General features: G+C 30.0%; 1 protein-coding gene across 1 annotated transcript; it reads left to right on the top strand.

Annotated features, from left to right (window-relative positions):
* Positions 1-2411: 2411 nt before the first annotated feature.
* LOC132938637 (importin-5) lies at positions 2412-13672 on the top strand. The gene is made up of 19 exons (XM_061005575.1): positions 2412-2875; positions 3863-4012; positions 4072-4298; positions 4369-4462; positions 4529-4633; positions 4691-4816; positions 4874-5085; positions 5172-5294; positions 5367-5475; positions 5535-5688; positions 6650-6981; positions 7052-7181; positions 7237-7602; positions 9828-9940; positions 10022-10162; positions 10233-10382; positions 10447-10817; positions 10880-11099; positions 12915-13672. The coding sequence occupies exons 1-19, from the start codon at positions 2789-2791 to the stop codon at positions 13002-13004; spliced, it is 3300 nt and encodes a 1099-aa protein (XP_060861558.1). The 5' UTR covers positions 2412-2788; the 3' UTR covers positions 13005-13672.
* Positions 13673-18913: the final 5241 nt, after the last annotated feature.

Genomic DNA, 18913 nt, shown 5'->3' with positions numbered 1-18913 from the left:
AAACGAAAGATATTCTGTAGAATATCAGAATACGACGTATTATCATCAATTTATTATTTCTTTTTGTAAAATGAATGGCTGTTTTTTATATAAATTATAAATAATATACATTTTTAGTTGATACCAATTAATAATTAACGTATTCATGTGAATAAGATTCCGATAGGCATGCATAGGCGCAACAGTTTGGACCATCGTCTTCAAATATTATGTCAAAGATCTGCAGATAACGAACCAGTCGATCTGATTTTACAAAATATAATATCACATGGTTTACGAACAAGGAGTACTGAGTACTGAGTAGGGAGTAGTAACGATAATGGTAAACTACATGTGACAATTAACTTATATGTTCGTAGACTTCTAGTTATAATAATGATAAATAATAAAATATTTTATAGTTAATTTTTTACAAGCAATGCATTTACATTTATACCAACAAATTCAATTTTTATTTTTTAGATTATAATTTAAATAAACAGTAATCTTCCTACTATATGAAAGTGTATCCAATTTATATATTTAAATATTATAAATAGTAAATTTGTTGAATTTAATCTGTTTATTTTAATTAGAGCGTTTACCAATGTATTGTCTAACCTTTTTCTTTTTTTTTTTGTCCAGATTAATCACACATCAACAAATGTATTAGTGTTAAGTATTTACTAACATGTTTTAAAAATAAATTTTTGTCCAACCATATTCTTTTTTTCATTTTTTGTGTTGTGGATGAGACACAACATAATTTTATTTTTTTGTTAACAATTTAAACAAAAACAATTAAAAATATATTATGTGGTATATCAGTTTAACATAATATTATAAAAACAAAGCCTAAACACATAAGCGAGCGCAGAATTTCTGGCAGGGTAGTCATATACATACATGTACATATAAGTACATAAAACATTAATGACTACCCCGTGCGCACGCTTACGCCTAAACATTTTAAATTAAAACAATAAGTAATTATTAGTCTGTATTTTCAGCCTCATTGTTGTCGTCAAATACCCATTTTGTTCCAGACTCACATTGGGTCTGGAGTTTTAGTACCTACCTAGTTCAGTCTTCATTTTTTTTTGTTTTAATTTTTTTACCTCTTGTTGAACCCTGTCATCAACTTACAGAAACGGAAAAATACGCCAAATGTTGGGTGACTTAAAAATGTCGTGACTGAATAAATTTTAGAATTAGTTATGGCATAGAGAATCGCCCTACAGGTCACTGAGCGCAGAATCGGAGTATTCTCTCGCTGGACAGAGTAAATTGTTAAGTAATATAATATTTAATATTCATATATTATTTTTCTTTCAATATCGAACATTTTATTATATTGTATGAAACAATGAAACAGTAACATTCAAACGTGTCGCACCAGTGTTAGAATAAAAAAGTTCAAGTTTTCATGGCACAACCTTTGAGATACACTGTTTTAGCGATATAAGAGTAAAGAGTAGTTATTATTATTTTAAGAAGTAGAGAAAGAGTAAAAATAAACAATATAATATGACAATAGGTAATTGACAAAATAATTATTTTAATTTATTTTGTCATGACGCGTGAGTCATTTCATGAATCATGATATAATCAATCGAGTGTTGACCTTGGATTGGTGTTTATAATGCATATTATTGCAGTAAATTGCCAATTTCCAAGGGCGCCGCACGGCGCACGCCACAGTGCCACACTGCCACCATAGATAATATTATATACAAATATAATGTCGTGTATACACCCCATAGAATAATACACAGATATAAAATACTATTATATTTTATATCTGTGTGTGTAGTGTGTACTTTATCTATGAAGCACACATACTTCTATACTACACTCACGGACTAAGATATAATTGACTGGAAACGCCATGGTCGGCGGTGGTCGGGGGACGGCCACGAAAAGGTGTCACTTAGCTGATAAGAACACTGTTCTTGAAGTTTTCAGCACTACCGGTGGTTTTATTTGGCTACACAATTTGTATCTAAGTCTGTGTTAAATGCAGAGGGCGCTGTGAACTTTAAGAACACATGACGACCCCCCGCACTTTGCCTCTTGAACATACATTCAAGGCCGTGGTAAGCTGCTCGTTTCCAGTCCATTATATCTTAAAAGGTCCGTGACTATACTATATAGAAATCTGTGATGAAGCATGAGCATTTAATCTATTCTGTGGCATGAGTGCCGCACGCGTTATCATTTTCAGTATATTATGATAAATAAAATAACCTTGATTCAGTTCAGCTCAGTGGTTATCAAAGTCGCCAGACGGCCGCAGTGTGTGCACTGTACAATTAATGTACAATGCTCGTTGAACATCATGGCGAGCCATTATTTACTCAGTAGCCACACTGTCGCGCACGTTGGACATCCCTGCGCCGTTGCGATACGCGGTATTAACTATTATTCATACTAATTACTGGGTATAAGGTAAGGAACGAACGACATTATATTCGTAACCAAACCATCATTATCGTGGACTGTGGTCTCACATTTTTGTGCTCAACGCCTCGACCGTCAACGGGTTTGCAGCGTGTAGGAGTAAAGGATAATCGAGAAACTATAAAATTCAGAATACGTAAGCGCATCGACGGCTTTGAAGAACGGAGCACGCGTCTCGAATTCCTAACCAAATCCGGATTGGTGAAGTGCGTTTTAACCGGTAGCAACCGACTCGTGGTCGTCGTCAGTGGCCATCCGCGCGCCGGCAATAGTACGCGCCAACGGGTGTCTGATCATCGATAGCGAGTTTCGCAGCGCAGGAACAAAGAGTGTCATCGCGAACTGAACCATGGCCGAAGGCGACAACACGAGTGATTTCCATCAAATACTCACCAGCTTGCTGAGTACCGACAATAATGTGCGGCAAAGGGCCGAGGTAAATTAACACTTTTCACTGTGGGTCGGCAATGGGCTGGGTGGCCGTTGGTTCCTCATCGACCTTAAAATATATGCCAGTCGCCTCATCCCTTCTCACTCGTCTCTATTGATCTGTGCATTGTACAGTTTATCTATCCGTTCTATAAAACAATCATAACAGATGTACATGCATTCCAAAACCATTATTGCTCTTGATGTAATGGTTCCACTCATGTTCGGTATTAGTACTGTGGTCTGTGGAACTCCCGTAAACGACTACTTGTTGATTTTTATTCAATTTAATTTGTGTTACCTGATCAAATTATAAACATTTACATTTTCTCATCGAGTTCTCAAATGTAACTTGTTATAAAGTGAATTACCAATCTGTTCACAGTTATGATTTAGTAGAAAATTTATAAATCATTTGTTTTGATTTTATTTCAATTTTATCTTTTTTTATTTAGAATACTACCCGAGTTTAAATGTTTAAGTTTCTAGACAAGAAGGTCAAAAGTTTAATTTAAGCTGGATTTCCACTAAACCGTTTCTTGCTTTATTCTATACCTATATATTTTATATCTTTTACATAGGTAGCAAAATGTTGGTAACAAATTACCGTATTCAACTCTACATAATATGGTAGGATTGTAGAAACTCAGCTTTACTTTGTTTTAAATTTATCTTTGATAGTATTTACTATTTTCATTATAATATTAAAACATTTCCTCTTAATGTTAGATCAATCCAAACTTGTTTCAATATACCTACATACTTAAATGATCCCATTATATTTTATATCTTAATTAATTGTAGGTATGCTTAAATATGAAACAGAATTAGTTACAGTTACAATTAGTAATAACTAGTTAGGTTAGGGTTTGGTACCTATTAAGTATTAGGTTATATTACCTATGTTATATGTATTTATAGTATATTTAAAATTTAGTACCTATTTTGTTATTTTATACATGAGTTAATATTTTATAACCACATTTTTTTTTAGGAGACTTATCAATCTTTACCTTTAGAATCAAAAGTATCATATTTATTTAATGCTATACAAAATCAAGCTGGTGATGCAGATGAAAAACAAGTGGCAGCTGTAATGTTGCGCAGACTTATGGCCAATGATTTCTTGGAATTTTTTCCTAATGTTAGTTCTTTACTTTCATCTATGAATTTAATTGTTTTTTAACTGACTTATTATTTTAGTTATCACCTGAAAATCAGAAACAGTTCAAAGACAATTTGTTGTTAAGTGTAAATAATGAAAAAAATGACTTGTTACGTAGAAGAATGTGTGATGTTGCTTCTGAAGTAGCTAGAAATCAGCTGGATGATGATGGTAATAACAGCTGGCCAGAATTTTTGAATTTCCTGTTTCAATGTGCTAATTCGCCTTCAAATGATATGAAAGATTCTGCACTTAGAATGTTCACGTTAGTAAAGCATTTTAGGTACTTAAATTAAACTTGTTCTTTTTAACTCATTTTTTTTTATGTATATTAGAAATGTACCTGGCGTTTTTGGTAATCAACAATCAAACTATTTGGTTGTGATAAAACAAATGCTCCACCAATCATTAAATGTACCTGATACAAATGTAAATATTATTGTCTTTGAGTTAAATATGAATATTACCTATTAATTTTTATTAATTATGTTAAAGGTCCAAGTTCAAGCTGTTAAAGCAATTTGTGCTTTCATATTACACCATGACAAAGTTATAGAAATCCAAAAACAATTTACTGATTTATTACCAAACATGATGAGAGTAAGGCTTTTTATAAAAACTAATGAAATAAAAAATTACTGTATTTTGTTTTAATAGATAACAAATGAAAGCTTAATGACTGAAACAGATGATTCGTTGATTAAACTATTGGTTGATTTATCTGAAAATGCGCCAAAGTTTTTAAGATCTCAGTTGCCAAATATAGTAGAAATGTGTTTGAAGGTGATTTAGTTATTTTAAATAAATTCTGTTCATATTTATATTGTCAACAATTTTCAGTATCTCGGAAATGACGAGACAAGTGAATCATACCGTCAGATGTGCCTTGAAGTAGTTGTTACATTAGCTGAAACAGCACCAGCAATGATGCGTAAAGAATCATCTAAGTATATTATACAGTTAGTTGGACAAGTGTTGGAACTCATGGCTACTGTGGAAGATGAAGATGATTGGGGTACTCAAGATGATCCAGATGAAACTGACCAAGAAAGGTAATACTACTTTTTATTGGCGATATAGTATCATATAATTTTAATATTTCTAAGTATCTAATTTGTTGTTTATTATTTGTTCTAAGTATGAGTGTTATAGCTGAATCTGCGCTGGACAGACTGGCCTGTGGTCTTGGTGGTAAAACAATGTTGCCACATATATTAAGTAATGTATCAACGATGTTGGCAAATCCAAATTGGAAGTATAGGTAAAAAATATAATTGCTAAGGTCTAACCAACCTCAAAGGTTATATTTTATCAAACCATTTTAATATTTTAGACATGCCGCTTTGATGGCAATATCAGCTGTGGGGGAAGGTTGTCATAAACAAATGTTGCCTATGCTCCCAGAAATTTTGGATGGAATTTTAACTTTCTTACAAGATCCAGTTAGTAAATTAATGTTAAAATGTAAAACAATATTTTAATGTTATCATTATTTGTTTAGCATCCTAGAGTGAGATATTCAATGTGCAATGCTATTGGACAAATGGCAGCAGACTTTGCACCAACTTTTCAAAAGAAATTCCATGACAAAATTGTGCCAGCTATATTACTGTTACTTGAAGATAATTTGAATCCTAGAGTTCAAGCACATGCAGGTAAATTATATTGTTGATTAATAATCCACATAAATAAGAATGTTATTTAATATTTACAATTTAATTATAGTTTCCTTAATATTCTGGTCTTAGGTAAATTCTTTGGGGGGGGGGGGGGGGAGTAAACTATAAATCTATTATCCCAAATGAGACTATTGCCCACTCAGTTAATTATCTGTGGGGGCCCTTCTATAAATTACGCCTATGAGTGGTTAATATACAATATCAGTTAAAAATGTATTACCTAAATAATACAAATTAAATGGTTGAAAAAATAGAATTTATTACAAGCCAAAAGTTCATGACAATGTTTATTTTTTTTCTAACAATAATACTGATAATAGTATATTATGAAACCAAAATAATATATTTTTTTTGTTCTGGTAAATATAATAATTAATAATATATTAATATGACTTAAACATTTTGGACAAATTATTTTCTTTATCTGAGTTGGAGGCATTTTATTTTTACACATTTTATGTGTAATGAATTGCATGTTTAACACATTTGTATGCATATATTATGTTGAAAATTCACCTACTGAAATAAAATATTGCAGAAGAATTTTGTTTATTATATCTAAGAATGACTATGTTTTTCAATGAGAACATTTATACTTGTGTATCAGGGGAAAAAAATATAATTTTGTACTTAAATGATAACTGAATAATGCTGAAATATTATAAAATGGCAACCTAACTTATTATTTTAATTTTCATATCCCTTGCTTCGATTATAAATATTTTCAATCAGTAATCTTGGTATTTATTTGAATTAATTTCTAGGTTTTTTAAAGATATTAATTATTACTCATTTCCATTAGTGAATATGCCTTACACAACTATTTTAATTACAATCACTTTTGATTAATGACGCATTAACTTCTTTATTTTATTTTTAGGTATCAGATTTATTTATTTTTTTATGAATTTTTGATTATTTATTAAATTATTTTTAGGAGCTGCTCTTGTAAACTTTTGTGAAGATTGTCCTAAAAGAACCCTTTTGTCTTACATGGATCTGATTATGGTAAAACTTGAAAGTATATTACAAGCTCGTATTGCTGATCTCGTGGAAGGTGGTGGTAGACGACTAGTATTAGAGCAAATGGTAACCACCATCGCATCTGTGGCTGATACATGTGAAGGAGATTTTGTTAAATTTTATGACCACCTTATGCCATGTTTAAAAGAAATCATTCGTAATGCTGTTGCTCCTGAATTAAAGCTGTTAAGAGGCAAAACAATAGAATGTGTTAGCTTAATAGGTTTAGCTGTTGGTCAAGAGAAAGTAAGTTATTTAAAAATGATAACCTATGTATTTGATTGATTGTATTTGTGAAATTGTGTTTTATTCATAGTTTTTGGTGGATGCTAGTGATGTAATGGATTTAATGTTGGCAACACATAACAAAGATGAAAAACTCTTAGAAGATGATCCACAAACTTCATACTTGATATCATCTTGGGCTCGAATGTGTAAAGTCATGGGTATGTGTTGTTAAATCCGATGCGTTTTAATTACTAATAAAGATTTATTTAATAGGTCCAAAATTCGAACAGTATCTACCTTTGGTTATCGGTCCAGTTATGGCTGCTGCTTCACTAAAACCTGAAGTTGCATTGCTGGATAATGATGACATGAGTAATATGACTGACAATAGTGAATGGCAGTTTGTACCTTTAGGAGAGCAACAAAACTTTGGTATTAGAACTTCAGGTCTAGAAGATAAGGCATCAGCTTGTGAGATGCTTGTTTGTTATGCACGAGAATTGAAAACTGGGTTTGCACCCTATGCAGAAGATGTTGTTAAACTTATGGTGCCCTTATTGAAATTTTATTTTCACGATAATGTTCGAATTGCTGCAGCGCAAAGTATGCCTAGTCTTTTGGAGTGCGCAGAAACTAGAGGTATGTTAAAAAATTTAATCAAGCACTGCTACATTCTTTTTTTCTGTTTGTCTGATATACACAATAGATTAGTGCTTAGTTAAAGTCTTCTCTAAAAGATGTAAACAAAATTCTCCTTTCCATTTTTTTTTAATGTGAAAAAATAATGAGGGTTGATTTTTCTCATGTTTTAATGATTGAAAAATTGAAATAGGGTAGATTAATTGTTTTTGAATTAATTTATTAATTTATTGCATTAATAATAAACATTTGTTATACTTTGATTGTGAACATAATATAGTCTATAAAAAATGTTCTTGCAAAATTTACATTTTGATGGTTAATCAAGTATATTTTCTGAATGTTAAAAACTTTTTCAAAGGTAGATTATAACATTTAATTAAATTTCATACAAAAAAAGGTTATTAGTAACAATAATAAATTCAGAAACATGTTTTGGAATCTATTTTACCAGCGATTCTTAACCCTTTCATAGCTTAAAAATACTCTGCAACACGTTTCCCCTTGAATTATTAACTAAAATAATATAATTTATGAATACTATTAAGAGGATTTTAGCTTTTTTTTTCTCTCAGACCCCTGTGCAACATAAATAAAACACATCATGAAATGGTTTTTTTTTATTATTTTTTGAGTAATCTTTGAGAAAAATTATAAAGGATAATATTATTGAAGTTTTAATATATTGGCTTTATATTTTATTTTTATTTGGCTACATTCAAAGTGGATTCCAATGAAGAAGAAGGAGAGAAGATATTAAAATATTCAAAAAGCAATTTTTTTTTTTTGAAATTAGGCAATAACATGATAAAGCGAACATTAGGAAGATTGGTCCCCCTCAGAAATGAACTTAGTTTCAAGGCAAAAAACATAAAAAAGAACTTGTTCTTTATAGGCTATATGTTAGGTAAATACTCATTTTAAGCCCCCAGACTTACCATTTCATCCTAGTTGCGTACTTATCATTGGTTAGGTTATATTATATCAGATATAAAATATCGTTCAAATTTGACTGATGATCATCTTACAGAATTACTAAGAACTGCTCTTACATCAATTCAACCAGATCTTAAGAAGCTTACTAAAAAAGTAGACACAAAAAAAATACCACGCAAACAAAATTAGCTTAATGTTTAATTTTTTAATTTATTATTCATATTAATTAATTTTTTTGTTGTTTGATTTAATCTATATTCTATGTTCTAAGCCTTAAATAAATACAATAAAAACATTTTTTTATAAATGTATACAAAAAAAATTAAAATATTTTGGTTTTTGTAAATAAGACCGCGAGCCGTGATTTGGCCACCCCTGTTATATCTATTCCATTATTTGGGTTGTTTAAAAACACAGGCGAGGATATAACAAACCAGTACCAATTACTACCAAACAATCGATAGGTCAGATCCTCATAAATATTATTACCTATAATTTTTCTAATTTGTGATTTTACTCTAAGAGTACTTAAAAAAATGATTTTGCGTGAATCTATTTTGTCTACGTTGTATGTGGGCTAAAGAGTGAAACAGTTCGTTGAGGTCCTCTTGATATATTTTCTAAAAATTAACTTAAGAAGACGCTACACAGACATTTGTTATCTCCGTCTTACTAGAGTGTATTATAGCAAATTTTACACTCAGCAAATCACGTTTAACTCTGTTGGTTTAAAAATTAAAGTGAATTGTTGTCTTATAAAATTTTAAGATAAGATAATCGCATAGGCTTTTTGTTATATTTTAATTTTAAAGCAAGTTATGAGTATTTTAAGGTGTATCTACAAACAATTTTAAATTTTAAAATACTCATAACTCGCTTTAAAATAAAAATATAATAAAAAGCCTATGAGATGCATGCCCTAGAGCTTAAATAATAGCTTTAAATTTTTTAAGAGGTCAAAATCACTCTTAATTTTTAAACCAACAGTACTAAAAGTGATTTGCTGAGCGTAAAATTTGCTGTGTTAGGCATTTGTAAGACGGAGACAACAAACGTCTGTGTAGCGTCCTCTTAAATATATACTATTTATTTTTAATATTATTTTATTTTAAGCTTATCAATATGTATTTTAGTTTTTAATGTATAATATTTAAGAAAAAAAATTGCCCTTTTTAAAATTTAAATATGTGTTGTCAAGCAAATAAAAAATAATAAGTATCAAGTAAATGTGTTTCATTCTCTTCATAATTTATTATTTATATTGATAAATTATTTTGTTTATAACATAGGACCAGAATATTTGCAACACATGTGGGGTTATATTTGTCCCGAACTTTTGCAAGCTATTGAATCTGAACCAGAACCAGATGTTAGTGCTGAGATGTATGATGCATTAGGAAAAGTAAATAATTAAAAATAATAATTATCATTTAATATTCTTCATTTGTTATATTTGTTATAATTTTATCAATGTAATGTTTAGTGCATTGAATTATTGGGAACAGGATGCTTGTCAGACAAATGGATGAAAGATCTATTGCATACTTTGGAAAAAAATTTAACTTCCCATTTTGAAAATGAACTTCAACGCTTTGAAAGACGTAAAGATGAAGATTATGATGAGGTTCGAATTGATGAGATTAACAGTTGCTAATTTTTTTTTGGAACCTTTTAATATAATTTGTGTATATTAGGTTGTTGAAGAAAGACTAGCTTTGGAAGATACTGATGACGTCTACAAATTAAGCAAAATGACCGACATTATGCATGCTCTCTTTGTCACTTTTAAAACAGACTTCTTTCAATATTTTGATCTTATTGTACATCAATTTGCTAAATTATTGGTAAGATTTTACTATGCTCACTTATTTTATATTTATAACTTTTTTAATATCATAACATTTATAGGATACTGATAAGAGTGCATCTGATCATCAGTGGGGTCTTTGTGTCTTTGATGACCTTATTGAATTTTGTGGGCCTGGTTGTGCTAAATATCAAGAATATTTCTTACGACCTATGGTTGCATATGTCACGGATATTAACAGTGAAGTTCGTCAGGCCGCTATTTATGGTTGTGGAGTGCTAGGGATGTGTGGAGGACCTAGTTTTTCTGGTGTGTGTGCTGAGATTATGCCATTCCTTCTACAAGTGATCAATAACAATGAAGCCCGATCTGCTGATAACATAAGCGCAACTGAAAATGCCATATCAGCTATTGCCAAAATATTAGAATATAACAGTTCAGCCGTTAATGTTAATGAGATATTACCTCTCTGGTAATACTAAATCAATAGTTTCAAAGTTTTGATTATTTATTATTATTTTGAAATTTTTTTAGGCTGTGCTATTTACCTGTATCTGAAGATACTGACGAAGCTCCATTTGTATACGGGTACCTGTGTAAACTCATCGAAAGTCACCATCCCTTGGTATTGGGACAAAACAATTCTAATATTCCTAGTTTAATAAGGATTATTGCAGAAGCATTTTTAAGAGATGCAATTGACAGAACACATACTGTTGCCCAACGAATGATTATGATTGTTAGAGGAATACAGGTAATTAAAGTATTTTATGTTTACTTGTGATATAATAATTATGCTGGTTTAAAGTAAAAAAAAATATGAGTATATTTGAAGGAAGAAGCCATCTAGTGGCGACACTTTCAAATCTAATGAATAGGTATATATTTTTTTATTATAGTTTACCAATTTTTGTTGCTTGTGTCTAAGAAAACACCACCACCGCCTTTACTCCTTTAAGGGCCATTCTTACAATGTCTGGTTAAGTGTCAGATAACGCTGACCGTCATAATCTGCTGTTTAGACTAATAGGCTTAAATGATACTTAACCAGACATTGTAAGAACGGCCTTTAGTGATTAAATACTGTAAAAGTCTTGATAAGACTAAAATCACTTCATTTTCATCGATAAAATAGTGGAGAATATTATCTAAGCTTAAGCATGGACATCTTTTGTTAGAGCCAATAGTTTTATTTCTGTTAATTTTTTTAATTCAGGATTTTTTTGTATTCTTTAAAAAATTATAACAAATTGGAGGATCAAGTTATCAAACATTTAATAATGCTTAAGCACAGATAATGTTCTCTCTATATATCATTTGGTAATCTTACAATCTTAAGACATTTTTTGTTTTGATTATACTAACTATTTTTGTTTTAAAAAACACTTAATCTGTACACGAGTGCAATGAGATTAGCACATTCTGTCTGTAAGGGGGTAGATAATGGTATTCCATTTGAAGAAAATGAGATCCTTGAAAAGTACGCAATATAAAGTTGGACATAAAGAAGGCATATACTACAAGTCAGCATTTTCTACATGACAATTTCAATGTTTTTCTGGAATTTATTGAGGATACGTTTTGTAGCCAACTGAGAATTAGGAAAAAGCTTAAAATACAAAGTTTCAACTCCTTTGAATGGAAAATCATTATCTACCCACTTACAGTCTGGTTCTTGCACCCAGTGATAAAATCTCATGAAGTATTTAGGTAGATAAAATTGTTCAGGCAAAATATAGGTGAAAGAAAAAAGATAATATTGATAAGTAGCCAAAGGAGGTATAATGAATGGCTAATACAAATATAGTGACGCACATACTATTATTGCATGAATTTAGTATGGAAAGGGATCTCAGCTGGCATTGATATTTAGATTTATTGAGCCATGGAATTAATAATTTGTATTATTTTGGTAGGTAACTTATAAATCGAAGTGATAATATGCACAGCCAGTAGCGGTCATGAAACCTGTGTATCACAAATTTGCAAACATACCTTTATATTTAGCCATGGTATAAAGTTCTTTGACATGAGTAACAAAAATATCTAGTGCTACGCCAATTATAGTGCATTGTTTAAACCATGAAGACTTAACAAAAAGTTCAACCTCGTACGGCTGTCCGCATAAAAAAAATTATCTTGCGACTCATTTTGGGACGTTGTTAGAAGCAGAGTTTGGTCTCCTTATTCTAGTCTTTATGTTTTAAACAATGATTATTTGGAAAAATAACGTTACCTGTAAGCTGTTGTTAATCTCAGTAAATTCATGAAAAATATGCATTTATCAATTTTTTTTAAATATTGTAATCTCACTTTTCGTACGACTCATATATAATATATTAATCAGTTGATTATAAATATTTATAATAAATGTGAAAATACAAAAATAGATCAAATAATATATTTTAAATACATCTAAAATAATAAGTGAATATTAAATGCCTGATGATATAGCATATTATACTATTTATTTTGTAATGTGTAATGTTATGTTGATTATTGATTTAAATACTGCGTAAATATTTTTATTTTTTAATTAATTATTTTGTTATTTATATTATGATTTTAGGCAAACCAAGAGGTATTTAATGCATCTTTAGCTGTATTAAATCCAGAACAGATGAAGATGTTACAAAGCCTTTTGATGACTAATAATTGATTTTCACATTTGACCGTTAATGTTTTATTTTTGTGACAAATTTGAATCTTTACTGTAACCCCCGCTTCTATTATTTTTAATTTATATCATCACTTGTTATTTTTTGTTATATAGTAACAAAATGAAATGGTTTGGAATGATGTATTAAAAATATTAAATTTTAATACTTTTAAAAATTGAAATTAAATTAATGTTTTAAACATTGCATGATTTAAATTGATATGTATTGTGCTACAACTTTTGTAATATACATTTTTTTTTAAAAATCTTATTTTATATCTTATATGTCAGTATCATTGAAGATATTTTATACTCACAATTTTATTTTATAATGTAAAATAATATTAACTGTATTAAATTATCAATTAATTACACATTGTTGTTTTATGCCGAATTAGAAAAGAAAATTGTACGCTAAGTTATTATTTTCCCCTCAATTTTAGTAACATGTAACATTATTGTTTTCTTATAAGTTTTTACCAAAATGTCTATTTACGAGGGAAGATATCAAGTAACAACTGTTTTTCTTTTGCTTCTCTTTATGAGTGCATTACCATAGTATATTTTTTTTTAGACATGAAAACACTACTTTAAGTCTAATTTATTTATGCAATGTTAAGATATTTATAAATACGAATAAATAAAAAAAAACCATTTCTAAGACTAAAGTGGATGTTATCTTGTACACTACCAAAATCCCAGACTACAATATTACTCGCAATCACATGCAAATGGTTTAAAAAATATTTTTTAAACGTTTATTAGTATCTACAGTTACCACATTATTAATATTAATTAATTACAAATACGTATATTATATTATATCATTCAAAAAAATTATATATAGTAATAATAGAATATTAATGATAATATATATAATATTTTGTTTTAAATTACGATATATAATTTTTTTGAATGATATAATATAGTATTATATAATATACATAGGCGAATATTGAGGGGGGCTTAAGCCCCCCCCCCTGAATGTAACAAACCACACTAGATGTCAAAATAAATTGTATATTTTAATATACCTATATATACTTGGTACCTCTGCTAGAATAAAGTAGGAGTACTGAGTAGCCACTAGTTAGTGGGTCGTTATTGATAGCGGTAAGTTGTAACTTAAGTATGAAGTAAAAATATCATCGTTAAAACAACTTTTGATTGTTAGGTAAATTTATAAGTACTATATATTCTAATAATACCCATAACAAAGTTCAGTGAAAATTATAAATGTGGTAAATATATTTACGTTATAAAAAATAATGATACCTACAAATTTTTTCACATCATTTGAAAAAATAAACAAAAAGCAATTTATTGTAAATAATTTTTTTTGCTGCCCTAGAATTTTGTCCCTAGTGACGCTAATGCTAAAAAGTATAAAGTAAAAAACATACATTCTGTAAAATAACAATTTAAGAATGCGTCTTATATAAGGTCTTGTCTTTTGATTTTGGACTTAATAGAGTTTAGATTGTTTTGATTTATTGTTTTTGGTTCTTCTGAATAATTAAAAAAAAAAATGATTGTGTATCTTAGAATCTAAAATCTGAATAGAGCGATCACACATATATATTAATCAAATTTATTTTTATTGTAATTTATCTAAATATATTATAATATTACATAAGTTATTTAACTTGTCTTGACTGGCTGACTGATTTATCATCGCTTAGTCGGAACCTCCGAAGTGGTGAAATCTGGTCAATACTGTCTCAGTAGGTACTAGGTGCATACTTAGTTTCGTTTTATAATGTAGAGACTAGTTAAGAAAGGATTTTACAATGTTCTCAATAGGATTCATGGTGGAAATCAAAACTTTTTTTTTGGTTGAAGATTATAATATGGTTATAGTAGAAACTAGAAATTAGTATTTATATTTTTTATATGTATTGAAATGGTTGCCATTGGTTATTCGGACAGATCAGGTACAAGCATGCATTGAATGGTCGAGTTTACATGGCCTCGATTAAAGAAACTATATCTTAAAATCAAATAGTACGTTTGTAGCCTTAATGTTGGGTAGATACTTGTCCGCTTTCTAATTTCTTAGTCTTAAATCTCAAGGGGGCTGTGAAAAAAAATGGTTAATAAATCAAAAAGCCAGACAAAACTGAAGGAATTTGGTTTGACGGATTTCAATTTTTTTAACACTGATTTTCATTGATTACCAAGTTTACTATTATATAGGTTTCCATCAGAGGTGATTTTGAATATCTATTTTTTCAGCTGTGATATCATGAATAGAAATATGATAATTTTATATTAATTCATTAATACGCATTATGAGTTGTGACTCTAACAATAATTGGAATACTGAAAATCACCTCGATGGAAACCTAGTAAACATGTTAATCAATCATAATCCGTTTTCAAAATTAAATTCGTCGAACCAAATTCCACCAGTTTTGTCTGGCTTTTTGGGCTAAAAGTCACTTATTTTTCGTCGACCGTATAGCCTAACCTAACCGTAGCCCCCTTAATGCAGTGTGGTAACCAACATAATATTGTTTACAAATCTAATTTTTACTCGTACCTACACGAACTCACGCATGTGTGGTTTTATACTTGCTACGTCCCACGTAGGAACGTATCATATTTTCCTTACCCGTATTTAAAATGTTCACGCTAAAATAAACCCAACGGTACCTACCTATATAGTCAACGCGTAATTTAAAATTTAAAATGCGTACGTGGTTTTTTTTTCAAAACAAGACACGTACCTGGCAAAAATAATTGCCACCTCTGCAGGTAGGTATTATAGTAGCCAGTTATTCTGTAGGTGTCTAAAAAAACAACGAAAATCATTGAAAGTTATTTAGTCCGCAGCATAGGCGCAAATTGACAAAATTTTTTGGGGGGACTCAAGTCCCCCTTCCCATAGCCCGCCATATTGCTTAGTAACACAGAATATAAAAATTAGTACTAATTACTAGATTTTGAACTGGGGGGGGGTTGACCGAAATTTGGGGGGACTAAGTCCCCCCAAGCCCCCCCCCCCCTATTTGCGCCAATGGTCCGCAGAATAATGGAACACTCCGCGTGACGGCGTATCTACATGAGATAGGACGATAGGCACATTTATTGTTTCTATTAACTTGTGATTTCTAACCCAAATGATTGTGTAAAAATATTGAATACAAAATCGTGAGTCGGGTGAGTGTAATCTCGAATAAAGTTTAAGAAATAACAATTAATAGAGTAAAAATAAAAAATAATAAATATAATCTTTTATTTTTAAATAAATAAATATTTAGAGATTTAATTTTGAAGATGTGAATATTATTAATACGTAGTAGATAATATGTATACCTTGGTAACCTGCAGCTTTTAAAAAAATGTATATAGGTAGGTATACTGCACCATTCCGGTCATAATAAATTACTAAGTAATATTTTAATTTATTTAGCACAGCCTTTACACGTGGGCGCTTTGTCCTTATCTTTTTTATGGCTGTTCAACAATTATTACTATATTGTGTACCTATTATTTATTCCCATTTCATTTCGTCCAATTTTTGAATTTTTTATACTCGGATGTTCCCTGACGAACTTTTATAATTTTTAATCACTATTTCAAATACCGATTTCAAATAACATTTCTATTCTTTAAACAATGGTCCTCAAAACCTCCCATGTGACTATATTGCGAGTCGTATATGAATAATCGTCTGATAATATGCCCCTCATATGTGCATATATTTTGTTTGGTAGTAATATCTATAGCCGTAAAACTCCCACGTGAACATACGAAATATATTTTTAATTAACCTTCTAAGTGTTCACAACTAACCTCTTATGTGGTGTTCGTGTTTCAGAATAAAATGTCATTAACATAAACCTCATATGCATATGCAAAAAATCTTAACAAAATATTTAATATCCAATTTAAATAAAATAATGTAACGATAGTAAGTGTCCAATTTCACTTCTAAACATATATAGTATTACTAGCTGAATAACCAGGAAAAAAATTTGATTAATGAACTCCTTTTAGGTGTTATTTGCCGTGGTCGCCGTGCATATCGAAGCAAAATCATATTATATTTTAATTTTTAGCCATCTCGCGTGGAGTTGCCCGTGAGTGTCGCTTATGGTTATGCGAACAGTATATTACAGACACAGTGAAGTCGGTGATAAGGCAAATGAATCAGTCAGGGCATCAGTCAATCAATTTTTCCATGTTCACCCTTTTTAACCGCCGTAAGGTTGAATTTTGAAAAATCATTTCTTAGGGGTTTTTTGTATCATAAAATAAAACTACTGACTAAATTCCATACTCATAGCTTCAGCAGTTCCGGCTATGTGATTTTTTCATTTATACCATTTTTAACAATTCAGGCCCTGTGGGGATTGAATTTTGAAAAATCCTTTCCTAGTGGGTGTCTACATCACAAAACAAAACTACTGTCCAATTATCATGCTCATAGCTTCAGCGGTTCCGGCTAGGCGATGATGAATCACTCAGGATAATTCATTTTATAATACATAGAGATATTATAGGTACCTACTACATTTTTTCAAATGTTTTTTAACATTTTTATGTTACATACTGATTTTTTCACTACTAAAATGTCTCTCCTGAAAAACTAGGGCTTTTGACATAGGAATATTTTCACGCCTAACGACGAACTAGGTTTAGGGTGTTAATAAATTAATTTAAAATAGTCGAATTTTTTGTTTTTTTAACAACAAATATTTAATATGTAAATAACCCATCTATACTTCCTAAATCCCACCGAATAAATACATTTGATAGATTTCAAAATAATATTTAGTCTGAATTCATTAAAATGATTTCGTCAATACCTAACACGTGCTAGTGTGTTACCACTTAAATACATTGTCGCTGAAGGCTGAACAAGGAGTAACAACAGTCAACAACGATCAATCACAATATAATAATATTACTAGGAGGAAAATTATTTGCCACTACTAAACATTGTCAGGCGTAATAGATTTTTTAGAATTATTGAATTTGGTAGGTTCAGCTCAGCTGCTGTAAACCGACTTTTTCACATTTAAAAGGTAGGCAGTTCAATACGATACGTCAAACACTTATTCTATTGTTTTAGATTCTTAGCGGAGAAATGATTTTACAATCATGTTTTGTTCTGTCACCAACCTTTTGGAGCAGAAGAACTGCTTCAATCTCCAGTTTCTGGTAGAAAAGTGAATCTAGTTGGTGGTATTAGGAGTCGAACGTCAAAAGTAAAAATTCACAGTATGTATACCTATATTAATAATTGAGAAAAACAAAGAAAAAATTACACAACTTATATAAAAACTAGATTTTATTATTTAATTGTAACTCAAAAAGAACAAACTCTACTGCACAGCTGAGTGGTAATGACCTATACTTGCTCATTTTTTTTAACGTTTGAATTAAATTTTTTTTTACAAATCTTTGCTTAGAAAACCAGCAGATCGTTAGCCTAAACCATGTATAAGCACTAAATAAAAGTAGAAATTATCTCACGAACTTGGGTCACATCCATTACTATTAAGTATTACTTAGGTTGTAGGTAGGTAGGTATATCAAAATTGATTAAACAATTTAATGTTGATTGGATACGAGTAAATGTAAAGGATAGAGTGAATTTCTTATACATTTTAATTCATTATTTTACAGTTAGGTATATTAGCAATGGATTTTGGAAATTTTCATTCCAAAAATCGTTTTTTGAAGTGTGTACTATTACTATCTTTATTTTACCATTTTTTTTTTTTTTTTGAGCCGTATAGTTATTTTGTAAGTATATTGTATAATGTTTGTTCGAGCGTAGCGAAAAAATTTTTTTTGGTTATTTACTTGTAGAAAAAGGCGTATACTGAATTAGGGGTGTCATATTTATGTTTGCTCCCCCATACATTGTCCCTTAATACAGCCCTGGGGTAACCGCA

This window comes from Metopolophium dirhodum, chromosome 2 (genome assembly GCF_019925205.1).
Source record: "Metopolophium dirhodum isolate CAU chromosome 2, ASM1992520v1, whole genome shotgun sequence".
Taxonomy (NCBI): domain Eukaryota; kingdom Metazoa; phylum Arthropoda; class Insecta; order Hemiptera; family Aphididae; genus Metopolophium; species Metopolophium dirhodum.
The sequence above is the reverse complement of the archived record's forward strand: the minus strand, read 5'-3'. Positions and strand labels throughout refer to the sequence as shown.